The 19,077-nt window shown below is 46.7% G+C and overlaps 1 protein-coding gene and 1 pseudogene across 6 annotated transcripts in view; both read left to right on the top strand.

Annotated features, from left to right (window-relative positions):
* Window positions 1–144: 144 nt before the first annotated feature.
* LOC100608095 (keratin, type II cuticular Hb6-like) lies at window positions 145–8,529 on the top strand (annotated as a pseudogene).
* Window positions 8,530–8,662: 133 nt separating this feature from the next.
* The window catches only part of KRT86 (keratin 86), a 34,615-nt gene continuing 24,200 nt past the window's right edge, over window positions 8,663–19,077 (top strand). For 2 of the 6 annotated variants that reach the window (XM_063785614.1, XM_024347837.3), the window contains exons 1-2: window positions 8,663–8,795; window positions 9,894–10,019. Coding sequence is in view for 1 of the 6 variants with exons in the window: in XM_024347837.3 (XP_024203605.3) it covers window positions 8,793–8,795; window positions 9,894–10,019 (129 nt within the window). In the remaining 5 variants the exon portion in view is untranslated. Of the gene's footprint in view, window positions 8,796–9,775; window positions 10,020–19,077 lie in introns of all 6 variants that reach the window. The other 4 variants (XM_063785618.1, XM_063785617.1, XM_063785615.1 and 1 more) reach the window with 3 other exon arrangements.

Genomic DNA, 19,077 nt, shown 5'->3' with positions numbered 1-19,077 from the left:
CTGGCTAATTTTTGTATATATATATATATTTTTTGGTAGAGATGGGATTTCACCATGTTGGCCATGCTGGTCACAAACTCCTCACTGCAGGTGATTTGCCTGCCTCAGCCTCCCAAAGTGCTAAGATTACAGGAGTAGGCCACCATGCCCAACCTTCTGAGAGTAACTTGATGGAGTGTTGTATCTGTCATGTCAAACTCAAATCTTTACATTACCTACAAAGTCCACCTATTGGCCAACTTCAGCAACATCCCTAATGCAACTATTTGTTCAAATTATAGCTATGTTCTCAACTTAAGTCACTGCCCCCACCTCTTGCAGGAGATCCATGTTCTCCAATCCCACATCTCAGACACCTCTGTGGTTGTCAAGCTGGACAACAGCCAGGACCTGAACATGGACTGCATCATTGCCGAGATCAAGGCACAGTATGACGACATTGTCACCTGCAGCTGGGCCGAGGCTGAGTCTTGGTACCATGGCTGCCTGCCAGATGTGGCACCTGCCTGCTAGATGTGGCAGTTGGGAGGGCAGGATGTGAGATACCTATTAGATAGACTTATTTTGCCTGGGGATTCTGGATAGTAGGCCAATAACTCTCAGGTTGGGGTGGCAGGGCAGGACTGCCATGTGTGGTTGCACAGGCTGAGCACTGCACAACCTGCACAATCATCCCTAAAGGAAGGGATATCCCACACTGAGCCTCATGAGCATCTCTGCTTCCCCCATTTCGGGGAGATGAAGGCCACGGTGATCTGGCACGGGGAGACTGTGGGCTGCACCAAGGAGGAGATCAAGGAGCTGACCCACATGATCCAGAGGCTGATGGCCAAGGTGGAGAATGCCAAGTGCCAGGTATGGGGCATCTGTGCCCAAGGCCAGAGAGACTGATGGCCTAACCTTTGTCACACAGCCTATGTGTGCCCTACATGGATCTCAGCATTCATTCTCCAGTCCATTTGTCCATGTAGAGTCCCTGGTTGTGGTCAGTCAGGGAGTGCCAGGATGATGAAGGCAAGAGGCCTGTTTCTGAGGTGCTCCCAGCTGAATGGCAGACTGGACATATCCAGGTAATGGACAGAGAGACCATAACCTATCTTGTTCTCTTCTGGTCCCCCAGACCTCCAAGCTGGAGGTGGCGGTGACCCAGTCTGAGCAGCAGGGTGAGGTGGCCCTTAGCGATGACTGCTGCAAGCTGGCCGAGCTGGAGGGCACCCTGCAGAAGGCCAGGCAGTACCAGGAGGTGATGAACTCCAAGCTGGGCCTCAATGTGAAGGCTGCCTCTTCTTGCCAACTTCTAGATGGTGAGGAGCAGAGGTGGGTGCAGCCTGCAGAGCTGGGCCCAGAGCTCATCTGCATAGACCTGCCCCACTTTTTAGCACCATCACTTACCCAGCCCTCACTACTACTTCTGTTTTCATCTTGGAACCCTTTTAGGACCTCTGCCGGTATTGAGCACAGTCCAAGGAGCGGAGTCTTAGTTGAGTCCACAGGCCGATTTCCAATAGGCTCCTTGCATGATCTATTAGGGACAATGGTTTGTCTCAGAGAACTTGTTCTCTGAGATAAACAATGCCCTAATTTATAACACTTACCGATTTCAGAGTTGTATATACTTCTGTCATGGCTGATTTCAGGCTGTTGCTGTGACTTCATGTAGAATTGGCTAGAAATGTGCACAACGGGCTCTTGTGAGCTGGTGGGAACTGGTTCAAGAACACCATTGGTTGGGGCTAGGATGGAATGGTGTCTCACACTGAAAGACAAATAGGAAGATATTTGTCTCTTCTCTTAGATGAAAAACCTGAGGCTTAGGGAGACTGTGGGGGTTGGGGAGTCCGCCTGGTGTGGAGTTATTGGGACAGTTGGAGAGTTCTTTTGTGTCCTGCTGCATTTTCACAGGCTCCACTTCCCGGGGGGATCTGGGAGAGCCTGGCACTTGTGTTGTTTTGGGACAGGGTTGGGGCGATGCTGGGCCTTTGAGGGTGCTAGACCCAGGTCTTCCCTCCTCTCACTTTCTGGGAAGGGCTTGGGTGACCTCTTGGTTGACTGAGTTCAGAGCTGGTGACCACATGGTCTCTGGTGTCATTGTCAGGAATTAATGCCCAGTGCTAAAGCTGACCTTTTCTCACCTGCACCAGGCTGTGTGATGGCATCAGTGCTATGAATATCTGTGAGTAATTCTGGCCCTGAAGGGAGACTCTGAGGTTTGCCAGTGGGACGAATTTTTTAGCTCTGAGGGTGGAAATACCAAGGGAGAAGTGGTTCCATTCATTTACAGCTGCACAGCTACAAAGAGGGAGCCAATTGACAAGTCTTGAGTGGAATCATTCCTTACGCCAGACTTGTCAGAGTGGCAGTCTTATTATCTTCACCATAGTGAAGGAACCAGAATGTGTCACCTCAAAATATGTATCTTTGACATAAATATGTATCTTTTCTTTGAGACAGGGTCTCACTCTGTCACCCAGGCTAGAGTGCAGTGGTGTGATCATGGCTCACTGCAGCCTTGACCTCCTGGGCTCAAGCCATCCTCCGACCTCAGCCTCCTGAGTAGCTAGGTCTACAGGTGTGTACCACCACACCTGGCTAATTTTTTTCTATTTTTTTCGTAGTGATAGTGTATTAGTCCGTTCTCTTGCTACTCTAAAGACATACGTGAGAGTAGGTAATTTATAAAGGAAAGAGGTTTAATCAACTCATAGTTCATCATGGCTGGGGAGGCCTCAGGAAACTTACAATCATGACAGAAGGTGAAGGGGAAGCAAGGCACCTTCTTCACAAGGTGGCAGGAAGTAGAAGTGTTAGCAGGGGAGATGCCAGATGCTTATAAAACCATCAGATCTCATGAGAACTCACTTATCTTCACGAGATCAGCATGTGGGAAACTGCCCCAGTGATCCAATCACTTCTCACCAGGTCCCTCCCATGACATATAGAGATTATAGGAACTACAATTCAAGATGAGATTTGGGTGGGGACACAACCAAACCATATCAGATGGGGTTTTGCCATGTTGCCCAAGCTGGTCTTGAACTCCTGAGCTCAAGTGGCCCACATGCCTTGGCCTTCGAAAGTGTTGGGATTACTGGTGTGAGCCACCGTGCCCAGCCTGACAGAAATATTTTATCAAGCTAAAGGCAATTAAGAAGATGCAGGGGAGTTCTCTGCTTTCCCTGTGTTTGCCTAAAAGCAGAACAGAGAATTACAAAGACAAAGGTCTTTCTATCCTCTCCGCTTTCCTGCCTAAAGCCAAGATGTAAATTCTCCTTACAACCATTATGAGCTTAGAGGTGGCGCCAGAGGAATGTGGGTAGACTTTACTCCATTAGTTTACCCATAAATTTACCTTCCCACCTTTTCTCACCTTTGGAAGCCTTAAACTGCTTTTCTTTGTCTTGTCATTTCTCTAAAATTGATTATTCCTTGTCGAAGATGAATATACAGTTGGCCCTCTGAATCTGTGGATTCAACCAACTGCAGGTTGAAAATATTTGGAAAAAAACTGTACTGAACACGCACAGACTTTTTTTCTTTTCATGACTCCCTAAACAATACAACTATTCACATAGCATTTACATTGTATTAGATATTATAAGTAATCTAGAGATGACTTAAAGTATATGGGAGGATGTGTATAGGTTAAATGCAAATACTATGCCATTTTATATAAGAGACAAGAACATCTTCAGATTTTGATATTTGCAGGTGTCCTGGAACCAGTCCCCCATGAGTATCGATGAATGACTACATAAGCCACAGAGCCTGTGTGTGCCCTACCTGGATCTCAGCATTCATTCTCCAGTCCGTTTGTTCATGTAGAGTCCCTGGTTGTTTACTTTTCTCCTTCCATGACGTGCACTGCTCCTGTTGGTAAACTTGCTTGTTTTTCTCTTGTTAATCTGTCTGTTGTTGCAGGAGTCTGTCTCAACTACGAATTTATGTGGGTTGAGGAAAATTATAATTTCTCCCCTTCAGTAGGAAGCTCTTATTCTCTCCCTGTCCAAACATACTTGTCCATGTTCAAGATGTCAGTCACTTTACTGGATTAAAACATGCATTTAATCTTCTTTAAATACATGTGGATTGAATGAGCTGTAATCAAATCCACATGTCGTGGATCCTAAGGTCATCCTGATTTTTTTTTTTCTTTTGAGACAGGGTCTCAGCCGAGTACGGTGGCTCACCCTTGTAATCCCTTTGGAACTTTGGGAGACTGAGGCAGGTGGGTTGCTTGAGCCTAGGAGTTTGAGACCAGCCCGGGCAATATAGTAAGAGCTCATATTTACAGAAAGAAGGGATTGAGGCTGGGTGTGGTGGCTCACACCTGTATTCCCAGCACTTTGGGAGGCTGAGGCAGGTGGATCACTTGAGGTCAGGAGTTTGAGACCAGCCTGGCCAACATGGTGAAACCCCATCTCTACTAAAAATACAAAAAATTAGCCAGGCATGATGGTGCGTGCCTGTAATCCCAGCTACTTGGGAGGCTGGGGCACAAGAATTGCTTGAACCTGGGAGGTGGAGGTTGCAGTGAGCCGAGATCGTGCCACTGCACTCCAGCCTGGGTGAAAGAGTGAGACTCCATCTCACCAAAAAAAAAAAAAAAAAAAAAAAAAAAAGAAGGGATTGAGAATAAACCCCAAGATGGAGTCCCTCGAGTCAGGGTGTCAGTCCCTCGCACAGACTACAGGGAAGCAATGCCATCTTCACCCCTGGAGATGGAGGTGAGCAGAAGCCATCCTCCTGGCTGCTCCCAGCTGGTAGGAAGCCAGTGCTGATTGGAGGTGGGGCTTTTTGGGACCAGCTCCCACCCCGACCAAAGGGTTTAACTTCTTATGGCTGTCTCTGTGCAGGTGTGAGCAGCTCCTTGGTGGGGTTGCCTGTGGGGGCCTCTTGGCCACCTGCACCTGCAGCATCAGCTCCTGTGGGATGGGGCCTGTGGCAGCAGCTACAGGAAGTGTTAAGTTGGCAGAGCTTGAGGATGCACCCAGCCCAGCCTCTCACCCTTGCGAGGGTCCCAGCTGGCCCTACCTGACCTTGTGCAGCCTGGTGGCAGGGCGCCACTGCTTGACCCACCCTGATCCACATTGTCTGCTTCCCACTTCTTACTTCTTGTTGTGTGGGAATCTCTCTTCCTTGGCCTCTGCTGCCCTCAAACTGAGAAAGGCTATTGAGAGGAGTGGCACGTAGCCCATGGGCATGTTCTGTTTGAGGATTCTGACCTGACTGAACCCACGAAGAGGATATTCTCTCACCAACCATCTTCCAACCTTCCACTTCCCTTGCTGTCTTGCTCTTCCCTTCCCTTCTCTGGTCTTCTTTTCCTCCTTGCTTCTTGCCTCCTTTAGAAGGCTAAAATTTAATAGACTGACAATACCAAGTGTGAATCAGCTGAAACTTTCGTGGAGTGTAAAATGATTGAGCAACTTTGGAAAACAGTTTGGCAATTTCTTATGAAGTTAAACATGCACTTATCAAATGATGCAGCAATTCCACTCCTGGGTATTTGCTCAAAAGAAATAAAAGCAGATCTATACAGAGACCTGTACATGAATTTTATAGAAGCTTTATTTATAATAGCCCTAAATTGGAAACAACCCAAATGTGTACCAGCAGATGAATGGATAAACAAATTGAGATATAGTCATACAATAAAATATCATTCAGCAACAAAAAATAATGAACTAGATTCATTCAGTGGTGATTAGATTGGAGCATACATCTGTCAAAATTTGTTGAACTGTACTTTTAGAATGTGTGCGCTTTATTGAGATACAATTGTATGCAAATTATATGCCAATTAAGTTGATAAAATAATGATTTAAAATGCATAAGATACTTAGAGATAAATCTAACACATATGTGAAAGACTTACACCTAGAGAAATATAAACATTACACAAAATGTTATAGGAAAGAAAAGATAAAGAAGACATAATTAAATGAAGAGCTATACCATGTTCTTAGATAGGAAGCTTTACTATCATGAATACGTTAATTATCCTTAAAGTGATCTACATAGTTGATGCAACTACACTCAAATTCCAAACGAAGATTTACATAATTCTTGACAAGTTGATTCTAAAATTTATGGGGAAGAACAAAGGTCAAGAACAGCTAAGGAATGATGAGAAGGAAGAAATAGGTACTCTCCCTTTCAGGGATTATAATGTATTACAGAGTTATAGTAATTGAGAAAGTATAGTACCCACACAAAAATAGACAAACTGACCAATGGAACAAAATAGCCCCTAAATTTATTTATAAATAAGTAAATGATTTTGTTGTAAAATAGAAGTGGTATGGCAGATCAGTAGTGAAAAGGACTATGCATTGGTTAACCACATGTAAAAAATAAAATTAGATCCCTGTTTTCTCTTATACACAAAATCAGTTTCAAATTAATTTAAATTACAAATGTCAAAAGCAAAACTTTAAGAGTTTTAGAAGAAAATATTGGAGAATATTTTTCTGACCTTGGTGTAGAGAAGGATTTTTTAACATGGCACATAAAAAGCTCAATATAAAAGATTGATAAATTAGATTACATTAAAACTAACAACTTTATTTTTCAAAATAGGTGATAAAGTGAAAAGATAAGCTGTAAACTTGATAATACTTGTGATATATATAAGTGATATAATAGTAATACTCAGAAAAATAAAGAACACTTATAATCCTTTAGAATATGGCAAAAACCCAATAGAAAAAAATGGACAAAAGAAAAGGAAATACACATGTAATAGACATTTAAAGAGATATTAAACTTTAACAGTAATCATGAAAATACAAAGCAAGACCAAAAATGAGATTGCATTATTTAATTGTTGAAAATTAAGACACATTAAAGAGGATACGAATCTTTTTCACATTGCTGAGCAAAGTGTGAATTGTTATAACAACTTTGGAAAATAATTTTATATTATCTTATAAAGTTAACACCTTTATAAGATTCTGACCATCCTATGAGTCAGAAGTTCTGTTTGTAGTTGTATACAAATCCTCACATATGTGCATCGGAGGACATGTAGAAAAATGTTCATGGCACCACCTTTGTAAGAGAAAGAAACAAAACAAAACAGTAATAGAATTACCTAAAGTGTGGTATAGTTACACAATGGAATACTATAAGAATGGAATATTAATATTATAATGGAGGAATACTAGCAACATAATGTTGAATAAAACAAGACCCTGTGTGACACGCTTTTTATAAAAAACAAAACAAAAAAACTGAAACAAATATACATTTAGGCATATGCATGTATTTGATAAAACTAAGAAAAAACAAAGGAATTATATCAACTTTAGGGAAGTGGTTACCTCTGGGGTGGTTAGGAGAGGACAGGGTAGGGAAGGAGCATGGAGCTAAATGTAAATTACTAGTAAGATTTTAGTTTTGGGATCAGTAAGTGGGTTCATGAGTATTTCATTTTCATTATATTATTAAATAATAAAGTAATATGCTAGTTATAAGAAATAAACTTAAAACATGAGGACATAAGTTGAAAGTAAAAGAATGTGTTAAAGTGATTGGTTAGATCAAATTGCCTTACACATAGTAGAAGTAAATGATTTTTCCATGAAACTTATTTCAGTAGATGTGGTGTATTTGTACGTAGGTAGTGATTCATGATACAACATATATTTCTTATTTAGAGTTGAGGTTAAAAAACAGTTTGACAACTAGTACCCCAAAGAACCTCTTGTTGAGGTCCACCAGCAGATATGTACAAGAAAGTTCATGGCAGCATTGTTTGTTACAACAAAAACAAAAAACACATGTGCTACCTATAGGAAAATAGAGATATATGTATATGTGTGTGTCTATATCTGTATCTATCTATATATATGTAGTCATACTTTGGAATACTATACAACACTGAGAAATGAAACTACATGCATCAAAAAGATGAATCTCAAAACTAGTATGTTGAGGAGGAAAAAGCAAGTCATAGAAATGTACAAGGTGTCATTCTATTTATATAAAACTTAAAGGTAGGCAAAACTCAACACTAGTTTATGGATACACACATATGACATAGTAATAAAGAAAAGCAAGGGAATGACCAACATAAAAACTCAGGACAGTGGTTACTTTGGGGATCAGATGGGGTTAGAGATGGATCAGCAAAAATCCCGCAGGGGGCTTTGAAGGTACTGGTGGGTACACAAGGATTTGTTTTATTATTGTTGCTATTGAAATCAATAAATGTAGGTTTTGCATACTGTTTTGCATATATGAGAAATTTGTAAAACAAAAAGAAAATGCTGACCACAGCTTGTGCTCTCTAGCCCCTACTCATTCCTACAGGTTAAAGTCATTGCCCTACCCAAGATTTCCTACCAATTCTTGGGACTGGCATCCCCAGTCCCAATTTCTTGCCCTCCTGTCAATCTTCTGCACTGCTTCTAGACAATCACATCTCATGTCAGGCCACTGTCCTGCTCAGACACCCTCTGTGGCTCCCCAGTGCCCATCCATAAGCCTAAGCTCCTCAGCTCCACACATTTCCTCCACCTGAGGTAGCCTTCCCCTCCTCCACTTTCCTTTAAGTTCCACTTCAGCCCAGAAACTTCCATTTTCCCATCTGGGGTCAGAGTATGGCCCTCTTCTATCCTATGCCCCTGAGGCCTCCTGGGCAGAACTCTGTGATTGTAATGAGGTGAGGTCACAGAACCCCCAGGAAGAAGAGGCCCTAGTCCTCAGTGGCAAGGATTCTGGTAGCTCTTGGGCTGGAGCTGGGCTTTGGTGCTCAAGAGAGGCTTGGAGGAGACCACAGTTCTTTCTCCATGGTGAGACTTATACACGTGGCTCCCTGGTCACACAGGGATGAGGTGTCTTGGACTTCCACCCAGATCTCTTGGGCATACAGCTTTTGGGAACAGGAGCAGAAAAGTTGGGGGCAGTGGGAACACAGCAGAAATTGAGATGATGTTTTGAGGTCTGTTCCCCCACACTCCATCTGCCCTAGAAGAAAGTTTGCAATGGGCTGGTGTGAACAGTTCTTGCTCTCTGGGTTGAGGGGGTGTGTATAACCTTGGCGGAGAGCAAAGAGCATGGGCTTAAAATGTAGTCTGGCTCAACTGTCGGCTGGCAGGCTCACTCACTCCCCTCTTGCACGTGGTGGATGGAATGAGCCCCAGTTTGCCTGAGGAAAGACAATGGGAAAAGTCACATCCATCTGGCCAACTTCATGGGTGGTTATGAGGCCCCAGTGAGATGGTGGAGTAAAAGCTTGTGAAAAGCATCAGGCACTGTGCAAGTGTGAGTTACTGTTCCCTGGCTATTCGTGTATTGAATGCACATGGGGGCGAGGTGCAAGAAGGGAAGGGGTCCCCTGATTTCATAGACAGCACTTCCCATAGCAGCCTTGGGTTTGGGGAAGAAGCTGGAATCTAGATCACTGTCCCTGGTTTCTGATTAATGGCATTCAAATTAAGGACATTTCTTCCTAATCCTAGATTTTAAAACGTGTTTTTTAAATTAGGAAATATTGAATTTCATTAATTTTTTTGTACTAATTTAAATGGTTAGATGTTGTAAACTACAATAATCAGTTTCCTAGAGTTTAACTCTCCCTGTTCCTGGGATAAACCCTATGTGATCTTGGTCCCAAAGCTCCCCTCAACAGATCACTGCCCTGTGTTGCTGCCCTTCCTGCCTGAGTTCAGGCTTCCTTTGGCATCTTCTGGCCCCATGGGCACAAGGCAAGCTCACTGTGTTCTTTCAACAACCTTTGGAGATAGGAAAAATGATCACTCCCATTTCACAGATGGAGAAAGGGATGCCCAGAGAAGCTAGGTGACCACTGGTGACAGTAGGTGGATGGGCAGCCCTGTCTGGCCTCCTCACCTGTTGACTACAGCTCCCCTCTGCCGCCTGCTCCACAGTGTGAGGAATTAAAGGCAACTGTGCAGAAACACACGCAGAGCCTGAAGCCCAGCAAGGAGGATCTGAACAGGCTTAATCAGGCCATCCAGTGGCTGACTGTGGAGGTGGGCAGCGCTGAGATTCAGGTGAGAGGTGGGAGTGGGGGGCAACAGAGTGGCCATGGCGGGATGGTGACCATTATTTATGACAACTGCCCCTCCCCACCTACCCTTTGGATTAGATGGCTACACTTTCTCTTAGTGAATGTCTAAGCATACAGCAGTGCAGCTGCATGCATATATCATGCTTACCTCTGCCTAGGACATTGTGTATTTTATGTAAGTAATGAACATGTAGGTAAATCTGTATGAAGACATATGCTTGTTTGTACATTATTATCTTTTTACTTGTGTATGTTCATTTTTATGTTTGTGTTTTGTTTTTCTCGCTCAATATTAAATTTGAGCCCATCTTCAGAAATTGCAAGATATTACCTAGAAACCCAGTTTTCTGGGTTCTATTTCAAAATGTGAAGATCTGGCAATGTTAAATTATGATTCTCAAATGGCAACATTTGGCTAGAGGAGAGAGGCCTCTATCATCTCTCTCTTCTTCACATGCGGTATAGGCTGCCTGGTGTGCCGCAGTCCCCACCACTCCCAATCCCATCCTTTGGATGTGAGGCAGAGGGTCCCTTGCCATTTATCACTGTCCTGGCTGCAAGTTATTATCCTTGTAGAAGAGAAAAGGTGCTGAGTCAATGTCGCTAGAGAAATGCAAGTCTGAAAATATAAAAGAGGTGCTGGTGATTTCAGGAAATGGGAGAGGGCAGATGTCTTTGTGGAACTGGGTACTCCTGATGTATATTTAGCCTTCACCTTTTGATGCTTCCAGCTAGGCCTCTGCAAGCACTTGCATTTGTGAGCCTGAGAAAGGAGCTGGTCCTCCAGGATGCTCTCTTCCTCCCATTCTCTCTCAGCCTCCTCTCTTACCCCACCCCCCTCCCAGCCCTCTCACACCCGCGCTGGCTGAGGTCTCACTCCATGGAGGGAAGGACTTCTGTTCCTGGTCTTTTCTTGCTTTCTGCAGATGCGAGTGTCTCAGGCTTGGAAGGGTATTCATGGAGAGAGATCTCCCTTGTACAGGAATGGGTGACTCTGAGAAGGGATAAGCTGCTGAGGTTCCAAGGGGGCAGAGTGTGTGGGTGGGCCATCATGGTCAGGGTCCCACCAGCCACAGCTGTTCTGGTTTCCCAAGCAGCAAATACACTTCACCAAGGTCTTATTATTTTTCCTCCTGAAGAGTATAAACTCTAGGTTCCTGTAAGGAATGGATATTCTTCTTGCTAGTTTTCCTTAGGAAACAATAACCACAGCATTACATGCCAAAGAGCACTGGATGCTTCTGGGATCCTGGCTCATATTAGGAGTTTCTCCATACTAGACGTAAAAGGCTCTCGCTCAGCCATCCTAGATATCCGGTTTCAAATCTTCACCCTGAAGGTAGACAGGTGGGCAGGTTCTTTTCATCTTGCCATACAGACAAACAAACACAAGTTTTGGAACAGGTGTGCTCACTCCTTGCAACCATGGACAATCTCCAATCCCTCATTGGCTCTGCAGCCTCAGAGCAAGGTCTGGATCCTTAAGGGGGAAGGAGTGAGGGCCAAGAATGTCCTTCTGTCCTTGGTCTACCCTTCGCCCCCTATGCCCTGTGAACTAGAGGAAGTCAAGGACCCGCCAGCTCTGCAGGAGGAGGGTGGCTCTGGCAGCACCAAGGGCAAGCTGGCTTGGCTGGAGGCTGCCCTGCAGCGAGCTAAGCAGGATGTGATGCAGCAGCTGTGTGAGTACTGAGAGCTGTGATGGTCAAGTGGGGCCTGGACTTTGAGATTGCCGCCTACCACAAGCTGCTGGAGGGTGAAGAGAGTGGGTGATGGGTCGGCTGGGAAGTGCTTCAGATGTGGCTGCAGTGAGGACTGCAGGGGCACAGGGCAGCCACCACGCTCATCAGCCAGGGAAGGGTGGAGAGAGATGACCTTGGTATCCAGGAACTCGTTCCTCTAGAGCTAGGTTTCTCTCACCATCTTACAGCCCTTTGAACAAAAAATTCTAGCTGATGTGTACTTTTAGCACCTGGGATGGGGTGACCCATAGTCATTCACCCCAGTATCAGAGACCAGGGGCCGGTTTGTCCATGGAGACAGCTGCAGGGACCAAGGCCTAGCCAGTGGGAATAAGGTCTCTGTGTGAAGTGCCTTCTTCTCAACTCTGCCCCTCTCCCCTGGCCTGAGGAAGGTAGGGTTACATGACCAGGTGGGGCTTGGCTTTCAACTCAGTAGACAACAGTAGGAGACAAGGGCTGTCACCAGGCTAGGGGAGGGAGGGGGAACTGATCACCCATGCCACAGGCATATTGCATTGATCACCTCCTTTACACCTCACAAAATCCTGGCAGGGAGGTCCTATTATCCCCATTTTACAGATGAGGGGTAAGTTTCAGAGAGGTTAAGTGACAGCTTTAGGGACACACACTAGTCTTCAGATTATGGAGCTACCTGCTCTGGGGTCTCCTGTAGAGGTTTAAAATGTTCCCTCACGGTCTCACCTTCCAAGATCAAGTGAGGCCAAAGAAAGTGTAGTTTTTTTTCTTTCTTTTTTTTTTTTTTTTGGTCTTTCCTCCAAAAAGTCATCAACAAAAGTGAGTTATATGAATTTAAGGCAGGAGTGATCAGAGCGCGCCAGGGAGCTTGCAGGGTGGAAGGACTGCTGCCTGGGAGGGTCAGGAGTGTGTGTCCTGGGGAATGCAGAATACCAAACCCAGTAGACAGATGGACCCACCTGCTTCCTTCTTTCCGCTGGCTTGGTCTGGGATTTGGGGCAAGGAGCATCAGTAAGTAAACAGTAGGCTGGCATGGTCGGATCTTATCTTATTATCTTATTCTCCTTATTGCCTCCTTCCCCGTCCACACCTTGGCGTGCCTCCTCTTGAGAAGGCAGAAGGGCTGTGTTTCTGTTCCTGTGTCTGTGACAGCTCCCTCTGTGCCTCTCCTTTTGTCGGGGGCTATTTCTTCTCTCGGGGGTGACTGTGTTTGCGTGTGTGGGGAAGGGGGTCCTGTGGTCTGTTCTTTGGGGGAGAGGTCTGTGTACCTGTTCCTTTCGGGGAGTTTGTACATCTGTCTCCTGGTGGGGAGGAGGGTCTGTGTATCTGGAGATGTCTGCAAGTCTGTCTTCTGGGGCTTGGGGTAGGGGGAGGAAGGGCTTTCCTCCCTCGGACAGTCGTCCTCCGTTCAGCCGGGCCCCGCCCCGGGCTCCGCCTGCCTGCTCCAGCCCCGAGCAGTCTCCGGCGCCCTGGAGACGAGCGCCCCTGGCGGCGGCTACGCGCTCTGCGGCTCTCCCGGCTGTGTCGGGGGCTTTAGCTACACAGGTCCCGCAGATGTTGAACCCTTCCAGCCTCCCTCCGGAGAAGACAAGGAACCCTCAGCTTCTGCCCTAAAGACTTAGCCCTCTTGTGTCAGATGCCCCCTCCCATTGAGCTGACCCCACATCATCTTTCCTTTTTGCCTCCCACACCGGGACGTGAGGCGTTGGAGCACAGCTTACAGGACTATGACTGACCATCCCCAGTGCAGATGGCCTGGACGCTGGTGCCATTGGGTAGAGGTGGCCAGCTTACCTGGACCAAGAACCCTGCCCCTCTGAACTGTTCCCACCCCTTCTTTCCAGGGACTTCTCTGCAATAAAAAGTTGTGGAGTGGTCTGAGCTGCCGGGAGTTTAAACCCGGATTCTCCAGGCCATTCCCAGAGCACAGACAAACCTGGCTGCGGTGGAGGGGTCAGGGCGAGAACAGTAACAGGAAGCAACCTCCTCCCCTCCCGCTGTGAGGGTCTATGTGACTTAAGTATATGGTGATTCGATATTATAGAACCAGAGTCTTTAGGATGGGGAGCCCGGAGTCCATGGGGAAAGCGAGAGAAAGGGTTCATTCATGCAGAAGGGTCTAGCCTGGGGCCCATAGCTTCTGGGCAGCAGAGCTGAGAATTCCATTCTCCATCCATCCATTCACTGTACACATACTTACTGAATGGCCTCATAGTGCTTGGTGCAGGGGACAGGATGGTGAGGAAGACACTCTAGGATTCCTGGAGATGAGGTTCTGGGTAGGGAGGTGGGCCATAGACGAGGAAACAGAGCAGAAACAGAAAAGGGTGGGATGGGGATTGGGCCAGTGCCTTCTATCACCCTGATGGGGCATTTGAAGACAGGTGGCCCTTGCAGATGGGGGCTGGAGAGATATGAACACAATTGGGTGGCCCAAGCCTGGGTTCTGGTTTAACACACAATTGGGCCACCGAGTTGTGTTAATATGATCTGGTGGCGGGCAGAGGAACAACACACTATGGTGGAGGAAATTGTGGGCTGTGAAATCAGACGGAGGCTCCAGCTCTGTCTCTACTTCAGATCCAAGGTGTAAGTTGGTCCGAGTTTTTACAAGGCATTGGACTTTGGCGGTCAGAAGATAGACCAGTCTGGGGAGTGGGGTGGCTAGATAAAGGCTGGATTTCTCGGTTCTTTCCCTGCCACACAGGCCCAAGAGAAGCTTCTGTACAGTGAGCCCACATTCCTTTCTATTGCATGAAATTACATCATCAATGCAACAATAGTTTCTGCTTTCTATGTCCCTGGGTGGGGCTAAAGTGCGTCATTGGCCAGAGGCTTGGGCTTTACTTTTTAAGGCACTCTAGTGCCAGAGTGTCTGCTGTGTTCTTCTGGGTGCCTGCCCAGAGGACAGGTATCCAAAAGGCCCTCTTCTTGTGTAAACAGAAAAGTCTCATGCAAGAGGAATGGGACTGAAACTTGGCTAGCAGGCTGCCACCCTCCTGAGGGGTAGGGGGCATAACCCCACTGGGCTCACACATCAGCCCTGGTTGATAAATACTGACCTGCCAACACTCGCAAATGCAAACAAGCTGCCTGAAGATTCTTTCAAGATTCTTTAGTCCAGCTCTGTGCTCCTTGCATTGTGCTAGGGGATCATGAGATTCTCTGCTATTCAAGCCCAATTTTCTCCAGCTCCTGCTATGATGATCGTGTCAACAAGGAAACTTTGTGGGAATTGTAGGCAGGATCTAGGATGTACATTCTGCAACCTGCGTCACTCAGGACTGTTGCTCACATTTTCCCTTTTCAAATACCGAACCTGGACTTGCCTGATGTCAATCCAGAAGATCCCCAGGGCTTTGGGGTCAGGTTTGAGTTTCTTCCTGGGCCAGGGCCATGTGGATCACAAGCAATGTTTGTGGTTTGGAGACTAATTCCCTGAGAGGCTCCCCTGGCCATGGGCCACATTCCAGGCTGGGGTGGGAGGAAACTGCCCAGTGCATTTATGGAGAGTCATTCCCCAGCCCATTTATAAGCTTTGTGAGTCGGGTGGCTTCTGAAGGGAGGAGGGCTGTCCTCAGTTCAGTCATTGCTTCTCAGCAGAAGGGCACCATAAGGTGTGAGTCCTCTGTTGGCTCTGCATGCCTGCCTCACACTCCGTCGTATTTAAACATGTCAGATGCTAACTTGGCTGTGGTCATGTCTCTATCTGAGCCCCAGGAGGGCAGTGAAGGTCTCATCTATCCCCAGGGTCTGCCACAGAGTAGATGTGATGGGGTTGAGGCTGCATGGTCCTGGTTGGTGTGTCCTGTCCTGAGATGTATTGGGCCCTGTTTTTGACCATTGGCATGTGGCATTCTGCATAACCCCTTGGAAGTCTCTTGTGGAGTCTAAATGCAGTCCTTCCTGCTGTGATTTCAGCTGCAAGAGATCAACCAGACCAGCCTGGAGTAAGGAAGGAAGGGCCTTGATCCTGTTCCCAGTCTTATTCTTACCTTGACCAAACTCTTCACCTGTTTCTGGGCCTCAGTCCTGCCCTCCTCTAGATCTAAATTGTGAAGATTCTTTTTTTCCTTCTTATTTAATTTTTAATTTATTTTTGTAGTGATGAAGTCTTGCTCTATCACCCAGGCTAGAGTGCAGTGGCAGGATTATAGCTCACTGCAGCCTCAACCTCCTGGGCTGAAGCGATCCTCCTGCCTCAACCTCCTCAGTAGCTGGGACTACAGGCACATGCCTCCACGCTCTGCTAATTAAAAAAAAAATTTTGTAGAGATGGGGTCTCACCATACTGCCCAGGCTGGTCTCAAACTCTTGGCCTCAAGCAATCCTCCTGCCTCAGCCTCCCAAAGTGCTGGGATTACAGATGTGAGCCACTGTGCTTGGCTTTCTTTTTCCTTGTTTTCTTCCCTACTTAGTCCCTCTGAGCCAAAGGTTAGCTGCAAAATAGAATAGTAACTATCAGAGGGTTGTTTGAGAAAAGATATTGCTGCATGTAAAGTGCTTAAAGCATAGGAAGTTATGTAAGTGTAACTATTATTTCACTTACTGGAATTCTTTAGAAGATTTTTGAGCCCCCTGAAACAATTTTTTTTTTTTTTTTTTTGAGACAGAGCCTCGCTCTGTTGCCCAGGCTGGAGTGCAGTGGCGCAATCTTGGCTCACTGCAAGCTCCGCCTCTCGGGTTCACACCATTCTTCCGCCTCAGCCTCCCAGATAGCTGGGACTACAGGCGCCTGCCACCGTGATGGGCTAATTTTGTTTTTGTATTTTTAGTAGAGACGAGGTTTCACCGTGTTAGCCAGGATGGTCTCGATCTCCTGACCTCGTGATCCGCCCGCCTCAGCCTCCCAAAGTGCTGGGATTACAGGCGTGAGCCACCGCGCCCGGCCAAGTTTTGAGCCCCTTTAAAGAAAGCTCTCCAAAGTCCAAGGGTGGCTGAACTCCATCTGCCCCACCTGGAGTGAGAGTGACCGTAGGGCAGGAGGAATAAGTAGGCAAGCCTAGGGGTTAGAGCAAGGGCTCCTTAGCCAGAGGGCACCTCCCTAGTATGACCCCCAGCAGCATCTGCCCATCACTACTCCCACTTTAGCCCCATTCCCCATCGGTGCCCCTACCTCATCAGCACACATGGGTCTACCCGTGTACCCACACTGCACTCACATCCACATGTACCCACAAATCTCCCTTTTTCAGCACATAGATGCACACATGTCCACCATGCATAATCACACATTTAGAAACCCTCACCATCTCTCTCACACACATGTTTCCACACAGGTGCCTGGAATGGGCATGTACCTGGATGCAATCATATTTTCCACTCTCAGTTACCTCTAGGCATTGAGCAATGCAGAATGAATATACAAACAACATGCACATACACTGCACAGTTGCATGAAACCTGGACTCCCCATTTCCCTCTAGCCCCTAATCCTGTCCCACCTCTCCCAAAGAATAACAGAGTTGGCTGGGTGCGGTGGCTCATGCCTGTAATCCCAGCACTTTGGGAGGCTGAGGTGGGTGGATCACAAGGTCAGGAGTTTGAGACCAGCCTGGCCAATAAGGTGAAACCCCGTCAGTACTAAAAATACAAAAATTAGCCCGGTGTGGTGGCAGGCACCTGTAGTCCCAGCTACTTGGGAGGCTGAGGCAGGAGAATTGCTTCAACTAGTGAGGTGGAGGTTGCAGTGAGCTGAGCCTGCACCACTGCACTCCAGCCTGGGCAACAGGGTGAAACTGTCTCACAAAAAAAAAAAAAAAAAAAAAAAAAAAAGAATAATAGAGCTTTAAATTGGTAAGGGATGTTAGCAGCCACCTAATCCAAGCTTTTTTTTTTTTTTTTTTTTTGAGACAGAGTCTCGCTCTTGTTGCCCAGGCTGGAATGCAATGGCGCCATCTTGGCTCACTGCAACCTCCACCTCTCAGGCTCAAGCAATTCTCCTGTCTCAGCCTCCCAAGTAGCTGGAATTACAGGCACATACCACCACGCCTGGCTAATTTTTTGTATTTTCAGTAGAGATGGGGTTTCTTCCTATTGGTCACGCTGGTCTCAAACTCCTGACCTCAGGTGATCTGCCCACCTCGGCCTCCCAAAGTGCTGGGATTACAGGCGTGAGCCACCACACCCAGCCCCAAACATTGTATTTCATTAGCAGATACACTAAGGCCCAGAGATGGGAGGTGACTTGCTAAAGGTCACACAGTGAGATGTTCCATTTTCTTCACCATTCTGCACCCGGGGCATTATGTGTTTGATTCCTTCCCGCCTTGCTCCTCTGTCTGAGCCTGTGCAGGAATGGGAACCTAGAGGGAGGTGAGGGTTGTGGGGCCGGAGTAGGAAGGAAGAGAGGGTCAGAGCTAGAGGGAGAGTGAGGGAGTGAAATACGGCAGGTCACTAAGGCCCAGCTAGGCTGAAGTTGGAATAGGTGAGAAGTCCATCAGGACTGGAGTTGTAGTTGGCTTCTGAACTAGGGAGGGATGGAGCTGGTGCTTGAGTCTCAGGTCTGGACTCCTGACAGGGGCTGCTGCTGCTGCTGCTGCTGCTGCTTCTTGTTTTTTTATTTTTTTGAAACAGGGTCTTGCTGTGTCGCCCACGCTGGAGGCAGTGGCGCAAACATGGCTCACTGTGTGGCTTCAACTTCCTGGGCTCAAGCTGTCCTGCTTCGGCCCCCTAAGTAGCTGGGACTATAGGTGCACACCACGTCGCCCAGCTAATATTTTTATATTTTATAGAGATAGAGTCTCACTGTATTGTCTGGGCTGATCTCTAACTCTGGGGCTCAAGCGATCTTTTCACCTTGGCCTCCTAAAGTGTTGAGATTATAGGTGTGAGCCACTGCACCTGGCCTAGGGCCAGCTTCTGAGCTGTGTGATGTCACAGCATACAGGGCTGGTTGGAATGATTGATCACAAATTCTGGAACTTTCTAGGATTGTGTCCCGCTCAGAATTCCATCAGGGGTGGCTGAGAGACCTTGGTTTGATTCTAGCTTTTACAAGAGACTTTGTTCTTTTCACTCCACTCACTTCTGGTCTCTTAATATTCTTAATCATTTCTAGTGCCCAGAAGGGTAGGGGTGGGGGACTCCCATTTCTGCTGTATTTTCTGGGCCTTGGACTGGAAGTTTAGAGATTCACTCTGGCTTAAAGATGTATGTTCAGGGAGTCACCTTGGCCCATAGTGGGGCTGAGCTGTCATCTTCCCCTTCCCCTACCTCGTCAGTGTCAAGTTAATACTTCCATGCATGAAGAAGCTGAATGGCCCTGGTAACCACGGAGGTTTCTCTCTGTACTTGCAATCTCTGATCACAGATATAAATGTAATA

The sequence above is a fragment of the Pan troglodytes genome, chromosome 10 (assembly GCF_028858775.2).
Source record: "Pan troglodytes isolate AG18354 chromosome 10, NHGRI_mPanTro3-v2.0_pri, whole genome shotgun sequence".
Lineage (NCBI taxonomy): Eukaryota > Metazoa > Chordata > Mammalia > Primates > Hominidae > Pan > Pan troglodytes.
This window is presented reverse-complemented; position numbering and strand designations above follow the sequence as displayed.